The sequence below is a fragment of the Narcine bancroftii genome, chromosome 11 (assembly GCF_036971445.1).
Source record: "Narcine bancroftii isolate sNarBan1 chromosome 11, sNarBan1.hap1, whole genome shotgun sequence".
NCBI classification, from domain to species: domain Eukaryota; kingdom Metazoa; phylum Chordata; class Chondrichthyes; order Torpediniformes; family Narcinidae; genus Narcine; species Narcine bancroftii.
In genome coordinates, this window is record NC_091479.1 from 81,921,714 (window position 1) to 81,945,497 (window position 23,784).

The 23,784-nt window shown below is 40.8% G+C and overlaps 1 protein-coding gene and 1 long non-coding RNA gene across 2 annotated transcripts in view; both read left to right on the forward strand.

Annotated features, from left to right (window-relative positions):
* mtpn (myotrophin) overlaps positions 1-20,103 on the forward strand; it is a 59,293-nt gene extending 39,190 nt beyond the window's left edge. The window contains exons 3-4 of the mRNA XM_069903707.1: positions 2,773-2,856; positions 19,357-20,103. Of these exons, the coding sequence (XP_069759808.1) occupies positions 2,773-2,856; positions 19,357-19,443 (171 nt within the window). The 3' untranslated portion in view covers positions 19,444-20,103. The remainder of the gene's footprint in view (positions 1-2,772; positions 2,857-19,356) is intronic.
* Positions 5,072-12,478, forward strand: LOC138746025 (uncharacterized). Its single transcript, XR_011346659.1, has 3 exons — positions 5,072-5,210; positions 9,856-9,978; positions 11,291-12,478. It is a non-coding gene; the product is annotated as an uncharacterized lncRNA (long non-coding RNA).
* Positions 20,104-23,784: the final 3,681 nt, after the last annotated feature.

Here is a 23,784-nt window from a genome sequence, read left to right on the forward strand (position 1 = left end):
TTGTGGAAGTTTCTTAAACAAAACCTAAATTATCAGTGAGACTTAATATCCATAAATTGTTTGAACTGCAACATCTTCAAATTTGGTGTTAGATAATTAGATAATCTGTTGGTTGGAACTCTAAAGATTCTAAGACTCTTGAAGCAATTACCAGTATCAGAAGAGAATGAGCTTAAGGCAGTTAAACAGAAGCACATGTCCATATTGCTAATGCAGTTCACAGTACAGATTATACATATACTTTATATTGGACAAAAGAACCAACCATTTCTGTCTCTTGTTAATCGGATGCATAAGTGTTGCTCCAATTTTGAAATCCTTAATACCATATAATCTTTACATTCATTAAGTCAGTGGGGCTCAGCTACCAGTATATGGATATTGGATCATCCAACAATGGTAATGCCATTGAATGTCAAGAATATTTGTTTAGATTGTCTTATTGTTGGAGATGGTCATTACTTGACACCTTTGTGACAAGGCCTTGTTGCATCCATGCATGGATTGATTCATTTGCTGAGAAGATGAAGATTAATGTAATCAAATTAACACATTATTTCAGGCCAACGTTCATGTAGTTCAAACAGTTTTCATAAATAATGCGCTGAAACAATAAGGGGATAGACCAAGTTAAATTTCATATTGTAAAATAAGGTGGTGCAAAGTAATTATCTGGTAATAAGGAATCCTCAAGGGAAGATTTGATCCCATGTTAGAATTTCTAATTGAGGCTAAAACTAAGATCTTAAATTTAAAAATAGATCCAATTATGTTGATATGGGGAGGGGGAAGTAGCATGATATAGAATTAAAACTTTATTTTAAAAATAAAGTTTGCTCAAAAGCAAATATCAAAATAAAGAATTTAAAATTTTCCACCAAAGTGTCTTCTATTGAGGAATAATGTTTTCACAAGAAATTGATACAATTCGGTGTTACCAAAATGAGCTGTGAGACTGAGGGTTGAAGATCTTAGAAATATGAAAAGGATCATGAAAGAAAATAAGGAAGAAAATAGAACGAAAGTAAAACTGTCATGGCATTTCATCAACGACGAAGAGCTTCTGTATGCATGTGGAAAGGGGGAAAGTATTATAAATCCTTTGGAGACAGACTGAATAATTATGAAGTAAGAGAAGTGGGAGATATGTTGAAACAAATATTTTGGGTCTGTTCAACGTAAAACTCATTAAAATATGCTCCGAATCCAATGACAGAAAAATGATTGTTATGGTAAGTAATGAAAAACGAACAGAAGAATTTGAGGCCAAGAGCAAACAAAATCCCATAAGCTTGGATTTGAGAAGTACATGCAGAGGAAGTAAATTTATTTATTATGATCAAGAGTCCTGTAGTTTCTGGAACGTTTCCAGTGGATTTGAAAGTAACTTTGCAGCTCAAGAAAACAGGAGGAAGAGAAGTGGTGGAACTGCAAGCCACTTGGCCTAACATCAGTTCCAGGAAGATACTAGTCTTTTTTAGGTTACAGGGTACTATAAAATCACAAAATCTAAATCTTCACTATGCATTTGGTTTAAAAAAAAGTGAGATGTTGAGTGTCCAAAATAGGTCACTGGTTTAAGTGAACTCCAAAGATCATAGTGCTCTCCGCTCTCTCTACTACAGAATTGATGATGTGTAGGGTGATCACTCCTGGTCCTCCTGAAATCCATGATTATCCCCTTCATCTTCTCCACACCATTTCATGAGATTTTCCACCTCTTCTCTGTAGTGTGATCGTTGTCGAGGCCGACGACTGTTGTGTCGTCTGCAAACTTGGAGCTGGATCTGGCAATATGGTCGTGGGTCAGTAACGTGATCAGGAGTGGGCTGAGTGCACACCCCTGAGTTGTGCCTGTGTTCAGTGTGACATTGCTTGATGTTCTGTGGTCTTTCAGTTAAGAAGTGCAGGATCCAGTTACAGGGAGGGGTGTTGAATCCCAGCAAGGACAGCTTTTCCACCAGCCTCTGAGGAGGGTAAGTGGAGCTTTGTCCACAGCCTGATAAGCCACTATCATATTGAATGGCGAGGTGAGCTCAACAGGACAGACGGCGTACTTCTGTTTCTTTTTTTTAAACATTCTTTTGCGTATTTGACAATCACCTCTTCTACCTGAATTCCACTGAACATGCATCAATTTGTCTCCTCAATCCAAGAAACAAATAGATGAAGTTTAACGGGACTATTTCTTAAGGTAAGTACAATGTTCCTCAGTATGAAGACCAAAGCCACGTAAAGTATCAATAATATGAAGCTACTAAAACCCTATTACAGATATAATCCTAACAGAATAATTTAACATTGACATATAAAGGTGAAGAGGGCGCACAAAATCAGTGAACCGGTGCGGACTCGAAAGGCCAACATGGCCTGTTTCCGCTCCGTAAATGGTTATATGGTTAAGTGAAGCAGATAGAACTTGGTAAAGTGGAAGCCAGGAACCTGCACCCTTAGGTGGAACTAAAAATAATTTTCTCATGAAAAGGGATAAATTGTTTAAGATTGGGAGAATGGAAAAAATTCATCTGCAGGAGACTGTAAATATTTATAATTCTACTCTCAAGGCCTGGATCCTGACTCTTTGAATCCAGATTCTGGCACACTATGGGAAGCAATGCTTTGTGATTTACTGTATCTGGTTAGTAATGCTTCCAATGTTGCACTGAAGAAATAATTGATAAATTTCTGTTTTGAAAAGATTAGTTTGCTTTGATATCATTAAATTGATATGAACTTATTAATATAACTTTTGTTGTTTTCTCTTATTCACAGGCTATAGATGTACATGGTTTTACTGCACTTCTGTCAGCTGTTAGTGAGGGACATATAGACTGTGTGAAACTGCTGTTATCCAAGGTAGGTGCAATACATGGTGGAGTCTCTCTGAAAGATTGGAGATAAGTGAATGGCCTAGCGCATGACTGATATTAAGATGAGAAGTCAATCTGCACAACCAGTTTTGTTTTGCATGTTATGACAGATAATTTTATTTATTGTTTTATTTATTCATGCAAAAAATGAATTGAGATTTTGACTTGCTGTCGGTGATGAGAATATTGAAGGGGATAAACAAATTTTGATCCTGTTCGAGTAGTTTGGCTTCTTTAGATATTTCTTCATTCTGGCAGCATCCTGAGTTTTCAATGTACGTGTTTCTGTGGTTCCCAGGTACATTATAGGGTACATTTCTGACAAAAGTTTAAAAAAATTAGGATTTTGCTGCAGTATTTCACTTTGCACTGTAAACTAGCTAATTCATAGAGTTGTGCGGCACACAAACAGGCCCTTTGGCCCAACGCTTTGCTGACCATGATGCCTTTCAAAGCTAATCCCATTTGCCTGAATTTGCCCCATATTCTTCCAAATTTTTCCTGTCCCGATAGCTGTCCAAGTGTTAAACATTTTAATTGCTTGTACCATCAGCTTTGGCAGTTTGTTCCATATATCCAGCACCCCATGTGGGCTGAAAACCTCTCTCTCAAACCTCCTTTAAATCTTTTCCCACTTAGTCCTATGTCCTTTACATTTAGCCTCCCTTACCCTGGTGAAAAGATTGTGACTCTATGCCCCTCAGTTACAGGGTACTGAAAATCTGCACCAACCAACTAGCCAGAGTGTTCACAGACATTTTAAACCTCTCATTGCTGCAGTCAGAAGGGCATCAATCATCCTGGTGCCCAAGAAGAGTAGAGTGAGCTGCCTCAATGACTATCGCCCAGTAGCACTAACTTCTACTGTGATGAAATGCTGGTCATGGTCAGAATTAACATGTACCTAAGTAAAGATGTGGACCCACTGCAATTTGCCTATCTTCATAATCATTCCACAGCAGATGTAATAGCACTGCCTCTCTACTCATCCCTGGAACACCTCGAAAACCGCAATTCACACATATGGCTGCTCTTTGTAGACTACACCTCAGCATTCAATACCATTATTCCCTCAGTGCTGGTCAAGAAGCTACAAACGCTAGGACTCTGTATTCTAACCCCCCCCCCCCCCCCCCACCGCAGCTGGATCCTTGACTCCCTCATAGGAAGACCACATTCAGTACAAATTGTTAATAACGTCTTTTCCTCACTGATTATCGACACAGGTGCACCCCAAGGATGTATGTTTAACCCACTGCTCTACATATTATACACTCATAACTGTGTGGTAAGACACAAGTTTGCTGATGACACCACAGTTGGCAGAATCATAAAACGGCAATGAGGTACCAACAACCTTGCGCTCAACATTAGCAAACCCAAGGAGATTATTGTGAACTTGAGGGAAAACACGACCCAGTCCTTATCGAGGACTCAGTAGTGGAGAGGGTCAAGAACTTTAAATTCCTGGGTGTCAATATCTCTGAAGATCTGTCCTGTAGCCTCCATGTTGATGCAATCACAAAGAAGGCTTGTCAGTGGCTATACTTGAGGTGTCTGAGGAGATTCGGTACGTCGCCGAATCTCTCTCATTCTTCGACAAGTGTAATGTGGTGAGCATTCTGGCTGGTTGCATCACTGCTTGGTACGGAGGCACCAACTCTCAGGTCAAGAATAAACTCCAGAGGGTTGTTAACTCTGCCTGCAATATCACAGGCATCTGACTTCACTCCATCAAGGACATCTACAAGAGGCAATCTTAAAAAAGCAGTCTCTTACTCTCAAAGACCCCCACCACTTAGGCCACGCCCCCTTCACTCTGCTACCATCAGGGGGGAAAAAATATAGGAGCCTAAAGACGAGCACTCAACGGCACAAGGACAACAACTTGTCTGCTGCCATCAGAATCCAGAATAATCAATGAACTAAAGACTCTGCCTTATTTTTTATGCACTATTTTTCTTATAATAATGTTGCAAGATGGTTATAATCTGATTGTTTGCTCTATGTACTGCTGCAAAACACCAAATTTCATGACTTATTCATGACAACAAATTCTGATTCTGATCATTTCAGGTTTTTTTTAAGAAAGTCACTTCTCACTCTCCTATTAGCTCCCAGCCTAATCAATCGTTCTTTATAACTCAAACCCTCTGTCCAAAGTCAAAAGTTCAAATTCATTGTCAGAGTACATATGACAACACAAACAACCCTGGGATTCCTTTTACTTCCGGTCAGGCAGAATTTTTATATTGGCAACTGTAAACTGTACTCGGGAAGAAAAAGTAAAAACACAAAAATGCTGGAGGAACACAGCAGGCCTTGCAGTATCCACTGGAGGTAAAAATATATAACCAACATTTCTAGTCTGAGCCCTTGGTTAAAATGTGAGTGAAAAGAGCACTGATCTGAGGAGGGGTGTGGCTTTATAAAAGGAGACAGGAAAAAGTGGGGGGGGGAGAGAGAGACAGCTAGAGGAAAGGAAACAGGTATAAGGAAAGAGAGGCAGGTTGGGTGGGGGGAGGGGGGATACTGGCTAATGGAAACAGAAGAGAATGTTAATGCCATCTGGTCGGAGGGAGCCCATATGGAATATGTAGTGGTGTCTCTCCAATTTGCCTGTGATCTCAGTCCAGCCTGCATGAGACCATGGAAAATAGGGGCAGGGAACTAAAACGGGTTGGCACTGGGAGATCCGTACTACGATAGCGGAGAGAGTAAAGCTGCTCAACGAAGCAATATCCCAGTCTGCTTCCAGGCTCTTTGATGGAAAGAAGACCACAACAGGAGCACCAGATACAGTAGATGAACCCTGCAGATTCATGAGTGAAATGTTGCTTCACTTGAAAAACCTGTTTGGTCATGAGAAGATCCAAATGGTAGTGAGGGAGGAGGTATTTGTCGTGGTCACAGGGCTACTAGGTGCCAAGGGGGCGATTCGTGGGAAGGGAGATATTCACAAGTGAAATGTGGTTTCATTTGGCTACGATAGTAGGGATCTTCCTATGGCAACCCATTTCTATGCTCTCATCTCTGTCAATGCTCTCATGCACTGCCAGACTGAGACCACACACAAATAGAAGGAATAACATCTCTTATTTGTCTGGGCACCCTCCAACCAGATGGCATTAACATCAACTTCTCTGGTTTCCATTAGCCCCTCCCCCAAGTCTCTCGGTTTCCCTTTCCTATGACTCCCTTCCTCCAACTCTTCTCTCTCACTCGCTCCATTCACCTACTTGTTCCACATTACTCTTAATTCCATTAAGATTCAAAAATATATCCAGCTGTATGCCATTGCCTGGTTTAAACCTTTTAATTTGAATCAAGACAGAGGGGGGAAAGCTGGTGACACCATTGCCATATTATTCTATAAATAACTTGAGGTCACATCAGTTTGGTTGATGTTTTCCTTTGTGTGTCGAGAAACAGAGGGCCATTGACTAGATTTAGGTGAACGTTTTCATTATTAGAGCTCTTAATGAGTTAGGGAATTGCAGCTCTCATTTCTTTTGTTGCCTTCCAAACAAGATGTCTGCAGCAAGAGTTACTGCAGGCTGTCATTTGGTCATAAATGTGAAGTTCTTGATTACTGATGTGAAGTGGCAGTTGATGAAGTAGACAAAGACGATGTGGTCAAACAATAATCATGGCTTTTATTAGCAGAAACTCATGGTAACAATAATGAAAGACAATAGGTGCATATACATTTATACCCAAGGGAAGTGTCCTTAACAGTAGAGATAATGCACAGCCAATGTTAGTACAGCAAGGCTCGCCAGAGGGGAGACCAACAGCTTAGCAGAGATTCACCACATGATACATATTTATTGTAATTACAGTGAATTTTATAGTTACTTGAACCAAATTCTAGGAGAGCTCTGGCTAGGCTCTTAGAATTATTTACTGAGATTTTTGGTCTTTTTCTTTTAAGATTAATTAATTAAATATGGTTATCGTGGATCATATCATTAAGATAGAATTCACCCTTTGTTTATATAAAGGGTTGTTTAACTTGGTCCTTTTTTTTTTAAATCCAGAAATATGTTGGGATATATTATGAGAAAGGGATAAACTGTTAATTACCATTTTGATATAATTTGATGTCGTAAAGAAATAAATAAATTAAACAAATTATGGATAGATTTTTTATTTACATTTGTTTATGATATGACCTGTTATTTGTTATATGAGATAGGTTTGTAAGTAGGATTTGTATGTAAACTTTAATAAAAAATATTTAAAAGAATTATTTACTGGACCACCATAACATTTTTTTTTAAAAAAGCATTATAACAATAAACAGGCAAATATCTGTTTTTATATTATTCACAAAATTGTTTCAACCAAGAAAAGCACTCCCTATTCTTGTTCTACAATGAGATTTTATGAGCTTCTTTCAGCACTGAATCGATACTTCAAATGGAAATGCATTGCTCCTTGAAAAATTATGAAACTTTCCAAGGAATTTAAATGTCAAATGAGGGATAAAAAATGATGGAAACTGTTCCTTTTGTCCCACACATAATGGGATTTCCATAGAATCTAGAACACCTTTCATGCCACCTTGTGGAATTATATTTCAGTTGTTTACATCTTTTGCACAGTGGAGAATAATTGCAGTATGGCCACTTGGAGGACTGAGTACAAGGATAAGAAGTGAGTGTCATAATCTCTTGTTAGCAGATTATCTCAGCCTTGGTTATCTGGTTTTCTTAGAGAGGCTAATGGCCTGCAATTATATTCATAGCAAAGATACCATCTGCTCCTTGTGCAATTCTCTATGGTTCTGGAGCTTTTGCTGAGGTCTGTTTGTACACATAACTACATTTCTGGATGTAGTAGGTTGGAGTACAGGATAGGGTTAAATCTGAAATTTTAATTTGCCTTACTCAGCATCACTTTCCACTCTTTCAATAACCCTAAATGCATTTTTTTACTTCCTTTCCATTTTACCCTTTTCCTATCATCTCCTGATGGCATTCCTGGTGTGCTATTGTTCCATGCACCACCTTGTCCTAATTACAATAGCTGATAGCAAGTGTTAACAAGTACTTACTGCAAGTTGAACCATATACTGTTCTTGCCTGATGTCCACCATGTATTTTTAATAGCAAATTTCAAATGAGGGAACAGATGAAAAAGAAACAAATATACATTACTCAGACTAACAAGTGATGGTCAATGAGATATTCAAGGACCCTTCATTGTTCATAACTATATTTTTTTCCCTGGACAGTGTTTGGTCAAGAGTAAAGAGAAAATTATATTTCATATTACTTTTTTCTATGTGGAGACACAAAGATGTACATATAATCTATAATTTTGGTGAACCGTTAACCAAACAAGAAGATAAAGAAACATTTTACTCTGTAGGAGATGTCTTATAGTCTACACAAATATTGATAATGTCCAAGCAAAAACTCATGAACTAAGTTGAGGTAACCTAGCAGTTGATTGATAAAATGTGTTCTGGAATATTTTCCAAAAGATTCGATAGAAGAGCATTTAAAATTAAAAAATAAAACATTTTACAGCTGTGCTATTTAAATTTTCACAAAGCCTTTGATATGATGTACATGATATGTAATTAAGTTTAAGATTTGGAATCAGGATTCAATATTTTAATTAAACCAATCACAGATAGCAATCTTCACCAGCTGGTAAGTATTTACATTCTTAATTACCTTGAAAATGTGGTAGTGAATACTGCCTTGAATTGGTGTAATCCACAAAGTGTTTTTGGAAGTCAAAGTATTCTCAGTAGTCTTGTCAAACAAACATCCATGAGTTTAACTGTCTGGCATTGAAGGGATATTGTGCCACATGTACAGGTACTGAGCATGGCTTATTTTTTCCCCCTGGTTAGAGGTGTGCTGGTTGCATGTTTCTGAAACCTGAACTCATCTGGGCAACTGGAGTGCTTCTGAGAAGTGCCTGGACCTCTATATCTAACCATGGTTTTCTGATTAGACTTAGTTGTGAAGCATTTAATCTTGGTGGCATCTTCTATAAAATTAATGATGTAGCCAGTCACTGAACATGTGTACTCAATGTTTAAAAAACCTCCCTGAAACAGATCCAGTTTTGAAATCATTGATCATCTTTTCATAGACAGTAAGATTCAGGTCAATAAAATCCTTCTTCAGATTTCTCAACTCCCTTCATCCTCTACCACCATGCATTTCTTTTGAAAAACTCTATCAACATTTTTCAAGGTCTAATTCCTTTATTATGTATTTTGGGAGTATCACCAGAAGGATGCAGTGGTTCAAAAAGGTGGTTTATCACCACCCTCCTGATCATCATTAGTTACAAATGCTGGCCTCACCTCTGAAGCATGCATTCAAAAACTGAATAAAATTTTTTAAAAGTCTGGTTAATAAAAGAGATCCATAAAATGGGTCAGTCTATCTCAGCTTAATTGGCTGAAGGATGGAACACATTCAAAACCCATGGTGAATGTTGGTTTTTCAGAATGGATAATGATAGTTAGGTAACCCTAACTCTAATGTTCACCAAGAAACACTCCTGTCTCTTTTTTGTCATACTGGTGGTGTGGATATTGTAACAGTCAAATTTCAAAATCTGATAATTTACCACACTTCCTCAATTAGTGGCAAAGAAGATAATACAAATCATTTGCCACTGCAAATAAGCTAACCAAATGGGTGCACATGCTGTTAAATTTAATGGGGAGAGTTGCAAGTTGTTGCAACTTAAGAGGTAGTGAGAAGAGGCAATGTAAAATAAATGGCAGTTTTGTAAAATAAATGAAATAAAATGAAAAATAAATGAAGATAGTGATCTGGGAGTTTGCTTGCAGGTTTTTGAAAGAGCCAGGATTTATTAAGGTAGCAGTTAGCCAAGGAGATGGGGTAAATGGCTTGGTAAGTAGAGGTATTGAGTACAAAAGTTTGTACTTATCTGAACCTTTCTAAAGCTCTCATGAAGTGATAAACTGGAATATTTCATCCAATTCCAGTCAGCCCTTGATGTGACGGTCCTTGAAGGGGTGCAGAGGAGATTTATCAGATCAGTTCCAGATTGCGAGTTTTGAAGTGTAAGGCTGGATAGAAAACGTTGACATTCTCTTCGATCAAAAGAGGTAGTAGGCAAAAATTTTCAAGATTTTGATTTTATTAAAATCAGCAGGGGCTGCCGGGCGCATTGGGGCTGCCGGGCGCATTGGGGCTGCCGGGCGCATTGGGGCTGCCGGGCGCATTGGGGCTGCCGGGCGCATTGGGGCTGCCGGGCGCATTGGGGCTGCCGGGCGCATTGGGGCTGCCGGGCGCATTGGGGCTGCCGGGCGCATTGGGGCTGCCGGGCGCATTGGGGCTGCCGGGCGCATTGGGGCTGCCGGGCGCATTGGGGCTGCCGGGCGCATTGGGGCTGCCGGGCGCATTGGGGCTGCCGGGCGCATTGGGGCTGCCGGGCGCATTGGGGCTGCCGGGCGCATTGGGGCTGCCGGGCGCATTGGGGCTGCCGGGCGCATTGGGGCTGCCGGGCGCATTGGGGCTGCCGGGCGCATTGGGGCTGCCGGGCGCATTGGGGCTGCCGGGCGCATTGGGGCTGCCGGGCGCATTGGGGCTGCCGGGCGCATTGGGGCTGCCGGGCGCATTGGGGCTGCCGGGCGCATTGGGGCTGCCGGCCGCATTGGGGCTGCCGGCCGCATTGGGGCTGCCGGCCGCATTGGGGCTGCCGGCCGCATTGGGGCTGCCGGCCGCATTGGGGCTGCCGGCCGCATTGGGGCTGCCGGCCGCATTGGGGCTGCCGGCCGCATTGGGGCTGCCGGCCGCATTGGGGCTGCCGGCCGCATTGGGGCTGCCGGCCGCATTGGGGCTGCCGGCCGCATTGGGGCTGCCGGCCGCATTGGGGCTGCCGGCCGCATTGGGGCTGCCGGCCGCATTGGGGCTGCCGGCCGCATTGGGGCTGGAGGACATGGTTTTAATGATTTGGTGAAAGATTAATTTTGTGAAAGAAGGGTATAGAGAAATGTGAGGAAAACATTTTAAATTACTTCAATGTTATTACCCATGAGGATAGTGGAAGTGGAGATGATAAGGGAAATATACTTGCAAGACTACAGAAATAGAGTACATGGATTGCGCTGTGGTAAAGCTCAGAGATTTGACATCTTTTGAAGCCTATTTTACATAGGTGTGTGCTTATACGCTGTTCTTCCATTCCTATTTGTATTAGTAACTTTCATATGACAGGGTAAGTGTTCACATCATTAGTGATGACTTACCATGTTTGCATGCTATTGTGTAAAACAGGCATTCTGCTGTTAATTGGCACTTGCATCTGTCTCCTACTAGTGAATAAGCAAGTTAATTGTCATCAAGTGCAAGTGGTTAATTAATTTTTAAAAATCACATTATAACCTTGCTCTCTTCTTCCCCCACCATTTATTTCAGAAGTTCAGCCAAACAATCTTTGACCCTCAAACCCTGCTCGTTGACATCAGCTTGCCCAATTACTTTGAAGAGAGGTTAGTTTTCTACATTAGGCAGGTGAAAAAAGGACTCTGGGGAAAATCTAGTTTCAGCAAAATGAAAGTTGCAGTGCATCCCAGGAGGTGGATTGTCCATTTTTGCTTCTGCCATTTTCTCCACATTTTCTTTTATTGCCCAATCTATCTCAAAAAATGAGTCAAGGGTGCAAACCATCAGCCCCTATAACTCAGTTCCACTGACCTAGAGTTCTCCACCCAAAATCACCATCAGCTACGCACTCAACCAATTTTTGAATCTTCCATGGACTTGTTAAATTGAACCTTTGTACATCTTCCATGTTACTCATAGTTCTTGTAACCATCATTATTTTTGTCAAATAGAAATACTAAAAACACTCTACTGGTCTGCCAGCATCTGTGGAAAGAGAAACAGTAATATGTTTTGGGTTGAAAACCTTTAGACTATTAGATCAACCCTTTTATAAAATGTATGTTCCTGAGCAATATTCCACAAGATACAGTATAACTCCAATTATCCAAAATGGTCAGTTAAATGGGTTTTTTTTTTCCTAGATAAATGGTCTTTTTTTAAAAACAGTTCAGTAGCAAAAGAAAATCACTTGTAACAGTGTTTAAGCAACAACAAACAAGGAAAGGCATTTTAAGCATTAAAATAATGTTCAATTCTCACCAAAAATTGCTGCTCTCCTTGGGATTCTTCTGACCACTTGCAGGTGAGAGACAGTGGTACGCAGTTTGAGAGGGAGAGAAAAGTCAATAGGGGAAGGTAAAGAAGAAATGGAAAGAGAGAAGTGAGGAGTCACCGGAAACAAGGACAATTGTCATTCTAATTTCATATCAAGTGATTGTTTTTCAACCCGTGAGGTCAGTTCGGGTCTTTAAAAAAAAAAAAATTTCAGCTAAATGGGGATTTTGGAGAATCAGAGTTGTGCTGTATTAGATTTACACATCTTTTTCAAATCCATTAAAGTCATGCACAAACCGCTTCAGTATTTTTTTTCCCCACATTGCCAATCATGCACTCTTTGGTCACATCATCCCAGGCTCAAGCAAGGCTCTTTATGCCATGGAAAATGCTGTTCTCCTTCCAGAATTACATCAGTTCCAGCAACAGCCTGAGCAAGGGTCCTCTTCAGGTAGTTGGCCTTGAATGCTGCAATAACCCCTTGGTCCATTGGCTGGGAGGAACACCACTTTGATGTTGGGGTGGAGGTCACCAATGTGCTGGAGTATTGGTCACCAATGTGCTGGAGTATTGGTCACCAATGTGCTGGAGTATTGGTCACCAATGTGCTGGAGTATTGGTCACCAATGTGCTGGAGTATTGGTCACCAATGTGCTGGAGTATTGGTCACCAATGTGCTGGAGTATTGGTCACCAATGTGCTGGAGTATTGGTCACCAATGTGCTGGAGTATTGGTCACCAATGTGCTGGAGTATTGGTCACCAATGTGCTGGAGTATTGGTCACCAATGTGCTGGAGTATTGGTCACCAATGTGCTGGAGTATTGGTCACCAATGTGCTGGAGTATTGGTCACCAATGTGCTGGAGTATTGGTCACCAATGTGCTGGAGTATTGGTCACCAATGTGCTGGAGTATTGGTCACCAATGTGCTGGAGTATTGGTCACCAATGTGCTGGAGTATTGGTCACCAATGTGCTGGAGTATTGGTCACCAATGTGCTGGAGTATTGGTCACCAATGTGCTGGAGTATTGGTCACCAATGTGCTGGAGTATTGGTCACCAATGTGCTGGAGTATTGGTCACCAATGAGCAAAATCTTGAAAGGTATTCCTTCTTCCAAGCAGTACTTCTCCATTTCACTGGCATAGCAATCGAGAAGGGCATCCTGAAACACCATTTGTGTGATCCAGGACTTTTCAAATTGCTCCTATAATAAACTGGTAAAAGTGTGTTTGTTAAATGTTCTTAAAAACCCTGAAGTAGCTTTAACGTAGCCAACAACATTACCAATCTATCTTTAAAAGCCTTAAACCCTGGCATTGACTTGGCCTCCTTATGGGTGAGGGTCCCTTCAGCCATTTGCTTCCAGAATAAGGAGGTTTTGTCCATATTAAAAATTTGCCAGGGCAAATAACCTCCCTCTACAGTTAGTTTATCTAAGGTTTCAACAAATTCTCTGCTGCCTTTACATTATGCAGCAAAAAACTTTGAAGCACCTGAACCAGCAAGAGCCATCGTAGTCTGGTCCTGTTTTTTTTTCTTAAAAGCATCTGGAAAAATGTCTTAGCAGTGAAGGACGAGATAGCATGTTATGTCCTCGGTTGTACCATCGGAGGTCTTAATAAACACTCAGAGAAACTTGTAAGTTTACAGCACAAACTTTTACTCCAATCTCAGGCTGCCGATCAGATTCTGTCTCCCATAGAGGAAGTTGTGGAATTTTTCGCATCTATATGCAACTGCCAACAGCTCTCTTTCATTATTGGCATATTGGGTCTCTGCTGTTGTCAGGGTTTTGAGGCAAAGACTGTCAGTTTTCTTTCCTGCACCAATGTTGCCCCGAAGCTTCTGATGGAAGTGTCTACTTGTAATGTGACAGTTTTTTTTTCCCCTGTTCTACTTATCTGCAGACCACTTCCTTAAGCTTATCAAAATCTCACTGATGCGATGGTGACCACTGAAACTCCACATCCTCTTGCAGCAACTCTGAGGTTGGCTGTGTGGTCTGACATGTGTGGGGTGAAGGAACTCATATTGGACCAGGCTGAGGAAGCTTCTTGGTTCCTTTGGGTGGTCTATTTCAGCAATGGGTGTCATCTTCTCTGGGCTTGGCCTGACCCCTTCAGGTGTGTACATCATTCCAAAGAACTGGCACTCCTCCACCTTAATGATGCATGTGTCTGCATTGAGTTTAAGGCCAGCCCCTCTTGCTGAGAGGGACTCACTTTTGTGTTTGGTCCTCAATGCATGTCATTAGCAATTTCTCCATATTTGATAATAGGTCCTTCACATTTTCGTTAGCCTTGTAGCTTTCAGTGGAGCTTGGAGAATTTATTTTGAGAATTAACGTGATTGTCGAGTGCAATCTGCCTAAATTGCGTGCAATAGCATTCACTGTTTTGTGTTGTTTAATAACCTTTTGTTTCACTTCCAAATCGATACTTCTCCTTTGCCTCTTGCTGCTGCTCTCACTAGCACTGGTTTTGCTGCATTTGGGAGCAAGTACAGTATCTACAAACATGAGCCTTTGTATACAAAAGACACAAAATACACATGTGTGTGGGAAGTTGTTGCATTCGTATGGTAACGTCCACTACATTCCATTCTCCAATTGGGATTTCTGAACTCTTAACCTTGTGGGACCACAGACGATGGATCAGATGTTGCCTGGACAGAAGTGGCATATACCTGTACACTGTTTAAAAGACAGTGCAAAATATAATTTGGAAAAATAATCAGTATTGTAGTCCTTAATTATGTAAAGTTCATTTTAATCAGGCAATTCCTGTAACTTACAAAACTTAAATTCAACCCCTGGTTGCTGGCATTGCCATGGTCATAATTAACCCCTCCTTCCCCCAAGTTTACAGATAAAGCCTTATTAATATACCTAACACTAATAAAGATATAGATTCTTACCAGGCAGAGATAGGGAGATACTTTGGGGGAGTCACCCCAGCATTGAGTGGCTCTTCATCTTGGTGTCCCTATCAGACCCACAGCACAACCTTCCTTACCTCCACATCAATGTTACGGTCAGTCCCTTGGCACAGCTTCCTTTAAAACTGAGCCCCATTTCTGATGCTGTAAGTGTTGCAATAGCCTAATTATCCCCTCTCCCCATCTTTACAGATAAAGCCTTACTAATATACTTAACAATATTTCCTCATAAAAACAGATAGGCATTTAACAGAAAAACTGTAACTTGTAAAAACAAATTACCTACAGACATCCAAAAAGGTCTCACATTTGGACAAGACCATGTTGAATGTATGAAAGATCCTACATCCTCACCTGATTTCAATCTATACAACTTCTGTGGTGTTGTATTGAACTAATCTATATCTTACATTAAAAGTATTAATGTAATAGAATCTCTACATAAATTTTCCCAAATTTGTTGATCTATTGTAATATTCAAATCTGTTTCCCATCTCTGCTTAGATCTATACAATCCTAATTTAGGAGTTCCTACTTGTAATAACGAATATATCAAAAAAAAATTTTTTTTTTTGTTTTACATTGCCACTGCTAATAAGTTCTACCTCAGTACAATTAGGCAAAAACATTGTTGGCCGTAATTTATCTCTCAAATATGCCTTTATCAGATTTGTTCCTCAATTGTTCAAACGATATTAATTGTCCTCTTTCATAGCAGTCTTCCACATTTAACAATCCCTTTACAATATATACTTACAAACTAATTATCTCTTGAAAAAATCATGAGGATTAGTCAATGGCATTTTAGATGAGAAAGACCCTCCACCAATATTTTATTCCAAACATTAAATAAATGTTTCATTAGTGGTATGTCTTTAACAGTAACCAACAATTTCAATTCCCACTTATATACAAATCATTCTGGTTTCTTTTCAGTTCTATATTAACCCATGCCAGTTTTAAATTTTCAAAGAGCAAGGAATCTCATCTGTGCCACTTGACAATAATTCTTAAAATTAGAAAGCTGTAATCCTCCTAATTCATATTTCCATGTTAACTTCTCTAAAGAAACTCTTGCCTTTTTTTTTAAATACAATTCGTCCTTCCAACTGAAGTTATAGGTGAATTTATCCATTTTTAAAATTCTTTCTCATTCTTTGACAACGAGGTTGATACTAGGGTCAAGGTAAATAACCAACTTCCTCTGAGAGCAGGGGTGAAAAAGACCACTCCGAAGACTTGGCACCCTTTAAAGCAAGGTCATAAATGGTTGAATGGAGTTGAACTACAATACCTCAGACCAAAGATGAGACCCTGCAAACACTTTGGTTTCTTCATTGCCAAGAGCAGACCGTGCACAATTTTGCATTGTGTGCCTATCAGATCAGATCAGAGGCATTGAATGGACATGCAAAGTAATAGTCCTTGGCTTTGGGGAACAATCAAGCAGAAATTGTTGGTGGAGAAGCAGGGATTAACAGGGAGTTAATTAGCATGCTTGTTTTGTTCTTCACAATGCTGATTTGAAATATTGCCAATAGCATCCTGTAGGAAAATTTGTCTTTGTACATTTAATGGTTCAAAGTTCCTTTTATCATCAGGTAATCAGGAATATTACATTAAAATGTAACATACATGATATACTTCAACTCTTGTCTGCCTTAAGGCAGTCATCATGAACATTGTCCAACACCCCAAAGAGAAACAAAAGAGAGCCCCCTCAGAGACATTGCGTGTCCATGGATTCAGCTTCTACACACTTGCAGCAGGGCAGACACCTGTTCAATCCATCGCCAACCCCAGCTCCAGAGTCACAACCAAGTCATGAAATGCAGGGTTGCAGCAGCATCATCGAGCAAACCTTCATATTAGACCCATCTTACAACATTACTACAAAAAAGTTAAACTACTAGTGCACGAAAGGTAAGGAAGGGTCTCTGGTTCATTAATTATTCAGGAATCTGATGGCAGTGGGGAAGAAGCTATCCTTGTGCCATTGTCTTTAGGCTCCTGTACCTTTTTCCTGATGATAAGAGTGAAGAGGGCATGTCCTGCTTCAAACCTCTGAGATGATCAGGAAGCCTTCATTGTCAGAGGCCTTTCAGGAGCCCTTCTTACTCTCAAATCCCAGTTCTGTTACCTGGTTCCTGTGAGCCAGTCGCCAACAGCCTACACCCTGTGTGGGTCATTCAGCCGCTGAGCCCCCTCGCCGGTCCACTTCCATGATCACCTTCCTTGTAGGATCATCTCCTATACTTCTCCACTGCTTCTGTAGGGTCTGCAATCCCTCATGGTACTCTGCCCAGCACAAGGCACCATCCTGGGCACAAACTTCTGTGGTTGCAGGACTTTTTTTAAAATACCTTGTCAGCTCCTTTAACAGATTGTGTAAAGCCTGTGTGTGGCATATGGCATCAGGTCCAAGTAATATAACCCTGTGGAGCAGCACTGTGCCTCTTCTCCCTGCTTCTGAGTCCGCACCAGCAGCAGCACTACCGTTACAACAGCTCTGGAAGCACCACCTTTTTGTACTCTCCATAGGTTTACCATGTGCAGTGATATTATACATTGTTTATCTTCCATTATCATTTAAGCAAGGTATAATAAAAAATGTGATCAAGGAGACTGGCAGAAAAGGCCAAGATATTAATGATATTATTTGATAAAGGGAAACCAAGACAACAATCTTGATTGAAGCTAAAGTTATTTAGTACCAAATTTCATCACTTGTTCATGACAATAAATTCTGATTCTGACATGGCAGGAGAATGTCTTGAATCCATAGTTATTAGAATGAGTATATTTAGAAAGAATATTCGCTGGGTACAAGGGGAAAATTAGTTACTGATCTCATTTGGTTCAAAAGCATTTTGATCTCTTTCCCATTGTTTCAAATGTCAAAACCTAGATTCTAACTTCTTCCTGAGCATTGAAAATGCATTAAAGAAGTTTAATGGTCACTTTGGATGCATTTGTAAATGGTTAAATACACACACACACATACACCCACACCCACACAATATGAGCCTGCACTGCCCAATTACAGCTGTTTGACCAATTAACCTACCAACCCATACATCTTTGGAATGTGGAAGGAAACTGGAGTATCCGGAGGAAACAGACAGGGTGTAATCGAAGATTCTAACTGTGTTTTGTTTTTACTTTTGCAGCTTTTGCTTCTGCAAGGCTGAGAACCTGCTTGTTTTTCACTTTTGCAGCTTTTGCTTCTGCAAGGCTGAGAACCTGCTTGTTTTTCACTTTTGCAGCTTTTGCTTCTGCAAGGCTGAGAACCTGCTTGTTTTTCACTTTTGCAGCTCTGGGATCTGCAAGGCTGAGAACCTGCTTGTGTTTTAGAATCAGCAGACATAAGCTAAATTCCACCGAGGGGCCAGAGATGCTGTTATCTGAAGAAAGGACGTCTGTGTACCAAGAACATTTAATCTTCCTGCTTGTTTTGCTCACAGACTGTCAGAGGCCTAGCCTTGATCCAAAATAAACCATTGTATTCAAAGTGATAAGCTGAAAATTATGTTATTCGATAGAAGCCTAGCATGCTTGCTCGCTCATCTTTCTTGCTGTGCTGGGAATAGGTGCTTGGGTAAGCAGTTTTTGGGTAATATAAGCCATGGTCCCGCTGCTGAAGTTTGAGACTCTCCGAGAGGTGGCAACATCTCTCAGCAAGAAGAAGAACTTCTAGAGTCCAGCCAACGTCCCGGTCGGGGGAGGTGGAGAAGCTGCTACCGGCGCCCTGACAACCTACTGCAAGTGTGCAGTCGTTGCCTCGCTTCAGCAGTTGGGACCAGTCCAAGCATTGATAAGTATAGTTGGGAAGGGCTTGCATATTGTAGTTTGAAATCAGCTTTTGAATTTGTAATAAACATTTGTATAAACTGAACTGCTCTCGGCGTGTGTGTCTATTTTCTTTCGGAAGCTCAAACACTGACCAATCTAAAACGAACAAAATGAGAGGTATAAGTTTACCCAAGACACGGGGTCACGGGGAGAATGTACCAACAGCGGCAGATTCAAACCCCCATTGCTGGCATTGTAATATTGTTGCAATAACCACTACACTAACAATGGCACCCATACCGTTAAGGGATTGGTTTTAAAAATGCTGTTTAATTATTTTGTCTATAGTTGAACCCTGTAAATTGATCAAAAATCATTTTTTACAACAGCGGAAGCTAATTTCACATGGATACTCAAAAAATAATTGATCTGCAACAGACATTTATAGCTTGTCCCATTATTTAATTCCTCTGGGAATTAATTTTTTTTTAATAATTTCACTTTGTACAAAAGACCATGTTTAGCTTTTACTCTTGTGAACATTGTCAGTTGGTTTCTAATTTGTCTCGTTTCCATTTTTCCCCCGCAGGGTGCTAATAAAACTGGAAAAAGCCCTGAAGGAAAGAATTATTTTGAATTGGCTGAAAGCGGTGAAATGCAAGACCTTCTCAAGTGACAGTTATCTTGCTTTGTCGTAGCCTTGTGCTGCCTCATCTCACATTTTCTTTATCCTCTCACTCACTTTTGCTTCTGATTGCACCTTTTAATCCTGACTAAACAAATTTATAGCATGTTTTTGTAGTTACAGACATAGTTAACATGAATATCAGAGCTCTTGTGCAGTGTACAATGGACTGATTCTACCCTTGATTAGGAATGGTTCAACACAAAAATAAATTGCTGCAATTATTGAAGGCCTGATAGTATCACGATTATTCAGCAAATGCCCATTTTCCAGAGTTGTCTTTGTCGGGCTCGAGTTGCTACATTGCAGACCATAGAGTGAAGCAGAAGCTCTTTAAATGATTGCGCTGAAAGTTTATCCAAACTGAGTAGAGATTTATTGTTTTGTTCTTGTACAGCACCCAAAGTGTGGTGTGTTATTTCTAAATTTTGAGGATTGACAATGAAAGCTTCTAAATGTTTAAATCCCATTTTTGACATTTGGGTAATGATTATCATGTGAACTATACTGATTCTTCACTGTCATAAAATAAAACAGTTCTAAGTATGAGCGTGATAACAATTGGAGAATTGAGTGATGAACCTGTCACTATTCTGTTGCATAATCAGTGACTTGAGAAGTCTGTTTTAATAAAATAAAGATGTGTGTAAACTGTCTTGTTTCCATAATCTTGTAGACAAGAGCATAAAATAGAAGGCCATTTGCTCCCTTTCAGTAGGATCATGACTGATATTTGGCCTCAGTGTTGCTGTTCTGTCTCCATAATAACAAAATCCATTGTTCTGGTTTAAATTTACACTCCCCCAGGTACAGAATTCCACTGCTCTCTAAATGAAGAAACTTCTTCTCATTTCAGTTCAGAATTGATCACTCTTACAAAGTTCCTACAGGGCGATGCATGTTTCAACATCTTAAAAGCTTGTCAATGACAAACTTTTCACTTCTCAAATAAACATTAAATCTGCAGATCCAAGAACTTTGAAAATAAAAGTGGAAACTCAGGCTAGGAAGTATCTGAAGACACCGTGGTTGAGTAAAAACACAAAATGCTGGAAAAGCTCAGCAGGTCCAAGTGTCCTTTATGTAGCAAAGGTAAAGATATAGAACTGACAAAAATCGGGTTGAGCTCTTCAAAGCAGGCGTCTGAACAAAAGTGTTGGGGGGGGGGCAAAGGTAGGAGATGATAGATGGAGAAAGGAGGAAGGGACAGCAGCAATGAGGAGGAGGAGGAGGGGGATGGATCAGTGGGTGGAAGAACACAAAAGACAGAAAAGGGGGAGGTGAAAGAAAAGGTGAGCAGGTTTAGTGAAAAGCAGTAAAGTCAACGTTCACACCATCTGGCTGGAGCATGCCCAGGCAGAAAATAAAGTGGTGTTCCTCCATTTTGCAGCTGGTCTGGGTGGGGTAGTATACAAGGCTATGGACAGATATTGGAGTGTGACTTGGAATTGAAGTGGTTGGCTACTGGGAGGTCACTTGTTGCAAACAGGAGGTGCTCAGCGAAGCAATCTCCCAGTCTGCTACTAGTCTCTCTGATGTAGAGAATGCCACAAAGTGAGCACCAGATGAAGTAAATAAGTCATCTAGACGTACAAGTGAGGTGTTGCCTCACTTGAAAGGCTTGTTTGTGGCCCCGGACCATGGTTGGTGCAAATGTTGCATCTGTGTGCACAGTGGAAGGTGCCAGAGTTAGGGGGAGGGGGCAATAGGTGAGGAATGATGAGTGCACAAGTGAATTGTGGAGGGAGTGGTCCCAGCAGAAGGCTGAGAGGGGAGGAGAAGGAAAAAATGTGGTGGAATCCTGTAATAAGTGCTGGAAATTCTGGTGGAAAATGTGTTGGATGTGGAGGCTGGTGGGGTGGTAAGTAAAGAGGGGGATTCTATGTGCCTGGGGGAAGAGGGATCCAGGGCAGATTAATGGAAAATGGTTGAGAAGCAGGTGAGGACTGAGTTGATAGTGATGTTGGGGAAGCCACATTTGTGGAAGGCAGCTGTTATTTTGGAAGATCTGGACCAGAAGACCTCATCTTGGGAACATGCGGCAGAGATGGAGAAATTGAGAGAAGGGGTTGGAATCCTTGCAAGAGACAGGAAAGTGTAGTACAGGCACTTGTGGGAGTTGGTTTGTAGTATATGTCAGTGGAAAGCTTGTCTCCCAAGGTAGAGACAGAGATCCAGGAAGAGGAGAATGTTATCAGAGATGTACCAGGTGAGTTTGAGATCAGGCCGCAAAGTGGATAAAGTTGACAAGCTCATAGTGGGTGCATGAAGCAACCCCAATGTAGTTGACCATAACCAGAGGAAGAGTTGAGGGATCTTGCCCGAGTAGGCTTGCTCCACAAGGCCCACAAACAACCAAGTTAATACTTCAGCATCGAAGCCTTTTATTAGAAAAGCAAGATAATTTTCAGGTACAGAGATGCTGGGGGATGAGTAGAACAATGGGAATATCTCTTTTGGGGTGACATCAAAGGGGTTAGTGTGGCAATTAGATGAAAATTATTAATTTGCCTGTGGTAGTCAGGCAGGTTATATTAAGAAAAAAAACTGCAGTTAAAAAAATATTGCAGATTAGATGACAGCAGTTGGGAAAACAAGAGGTAAATAACAGGTCCTGCCCTTGCTACTGCACAGCATAAGACACAGGAGCAGAAATAGGCCATTCAGCCCTTCGACTCTGCACCACCATTCAATCTTGAGCTGATCCATTTTCCCACTGCCAGGCTTCCCCATAACCTTGATGCCTGGCTAATCAAGAACCTTAAATCTCTGCCTTAAATACACCCAATCACCTGACCTCCACAACACCACAAATTCCACAGGATTACTACCCTTTGGCTGAAGAAATTCTTCTGCATCTCTGTTCTAAACTGATGCATGTCAATCCTGAAGTTTTGGGTTTTTGTTTGCCAGCCTTTGAGAGGTGGCAAGATGAGGACCACATCTCACTTTCAGACCAGGAAGACATTTATAAAAGTTTTTAAATTTCTGGTAATAATAGTTTCTCAATGGCAATCAAAGTAAAAATTGAATAAAATGTCAACATTTAATTAAAAGTAATTAAAAACATTAAAGTGAAAACTATTTGGAAAATATATCCCTTAATCTCTCCAGGTTAGAATGGGTCTTCTATTCCCCACCAGTGAGCTGGAATTGCTGAATGCTGGCAGTCCTTGTTGAATGGCTGCCACAGCCAGCAGAATTCAGAATAAATCTGTGGGGAAGAGTTTTAACCTGACCTTTGAGTACCATGCTTCACATATTGAAGTTCATTCTGAATTTTGTGGCCATTTTCCATAAATTTTTTTAGTTAATAAAAGTTATTGTGGCAAGAGAAGAACTTCAGAAAAAACTCGCTGTCCTTCTTGTATTAGCAGCAAGTCAACACAAATCCATTAAATTAGTTTTCTATGGTAAAGGAAATTGAGTAGATGCATACTAGATTCCTACATATATGTTTCTTAGCAGGCAGGAATTTTGATGCCTCTGTACATTATTCTTCTTCTTTGGCTTGGCTTCGTGGAAGAAGATTTATGGAGGGGGTAAATATCCACGTCAGCTGCAGGCTGACAAGTCAGATGCGGGACAGGCAGGCACGGTTGCAGCGGTTGCAGGGGAAAATTGGTGGGTTGGGGTTGGGTGTTGGGTTTTCCTCCTTTGTCTTTTGTCAGTGAGGTGGGCTCTGCAGTCTTCTTCAAAGGAGGTTGCAGCCCTCCCAACTTCACAATAAACTCACATCTAATGCTGCCTATTTGGAAGGCAAGTTCTTTCCCCCTCCCCCCCCCCTCCCCCTCAATAGCTGGTCATTTGTACTGCAGTAAAGTAACTGAACACAAGATGACTGGCAACATCTTTTTCTGTAGCATGACAGGACTCAATGAGTTTGACAGCAGGTAGCAGTTGAACTGTAATGCACAACAGCGACCTCCTCTCTGATGTGGGATTTGTTATAATTGGGATATTTCAACACGAGTTGCTGAACTGCATTTCTGTTATATTTCATCTATTGCTCCTCAGAGCTGTTCTGCTGTGCTAAAACCATCAAATTCTCTCTTCCCCACCACCACTCCAGCAAAAGACTCATGAATTCGATTGCTTATTTTGAAAAATTCTTTATTCCTCAAAGCAATGACAATTTGCATCATCGGTAAATGTTGCAAATTGAACCCATGTTGTATTCCCTACAATACTTCCCTGCTTCTTTTACAATGTTTTCAGCTGTCTGCTCTACCATTTGTTATTCCCCACCAATTGCAGTTGTTTTATTTTCAGCTAGATCATGGATTGGTTTTGAATTCTATATTGCATGGATAATGCTGTTCTTTTTCATTG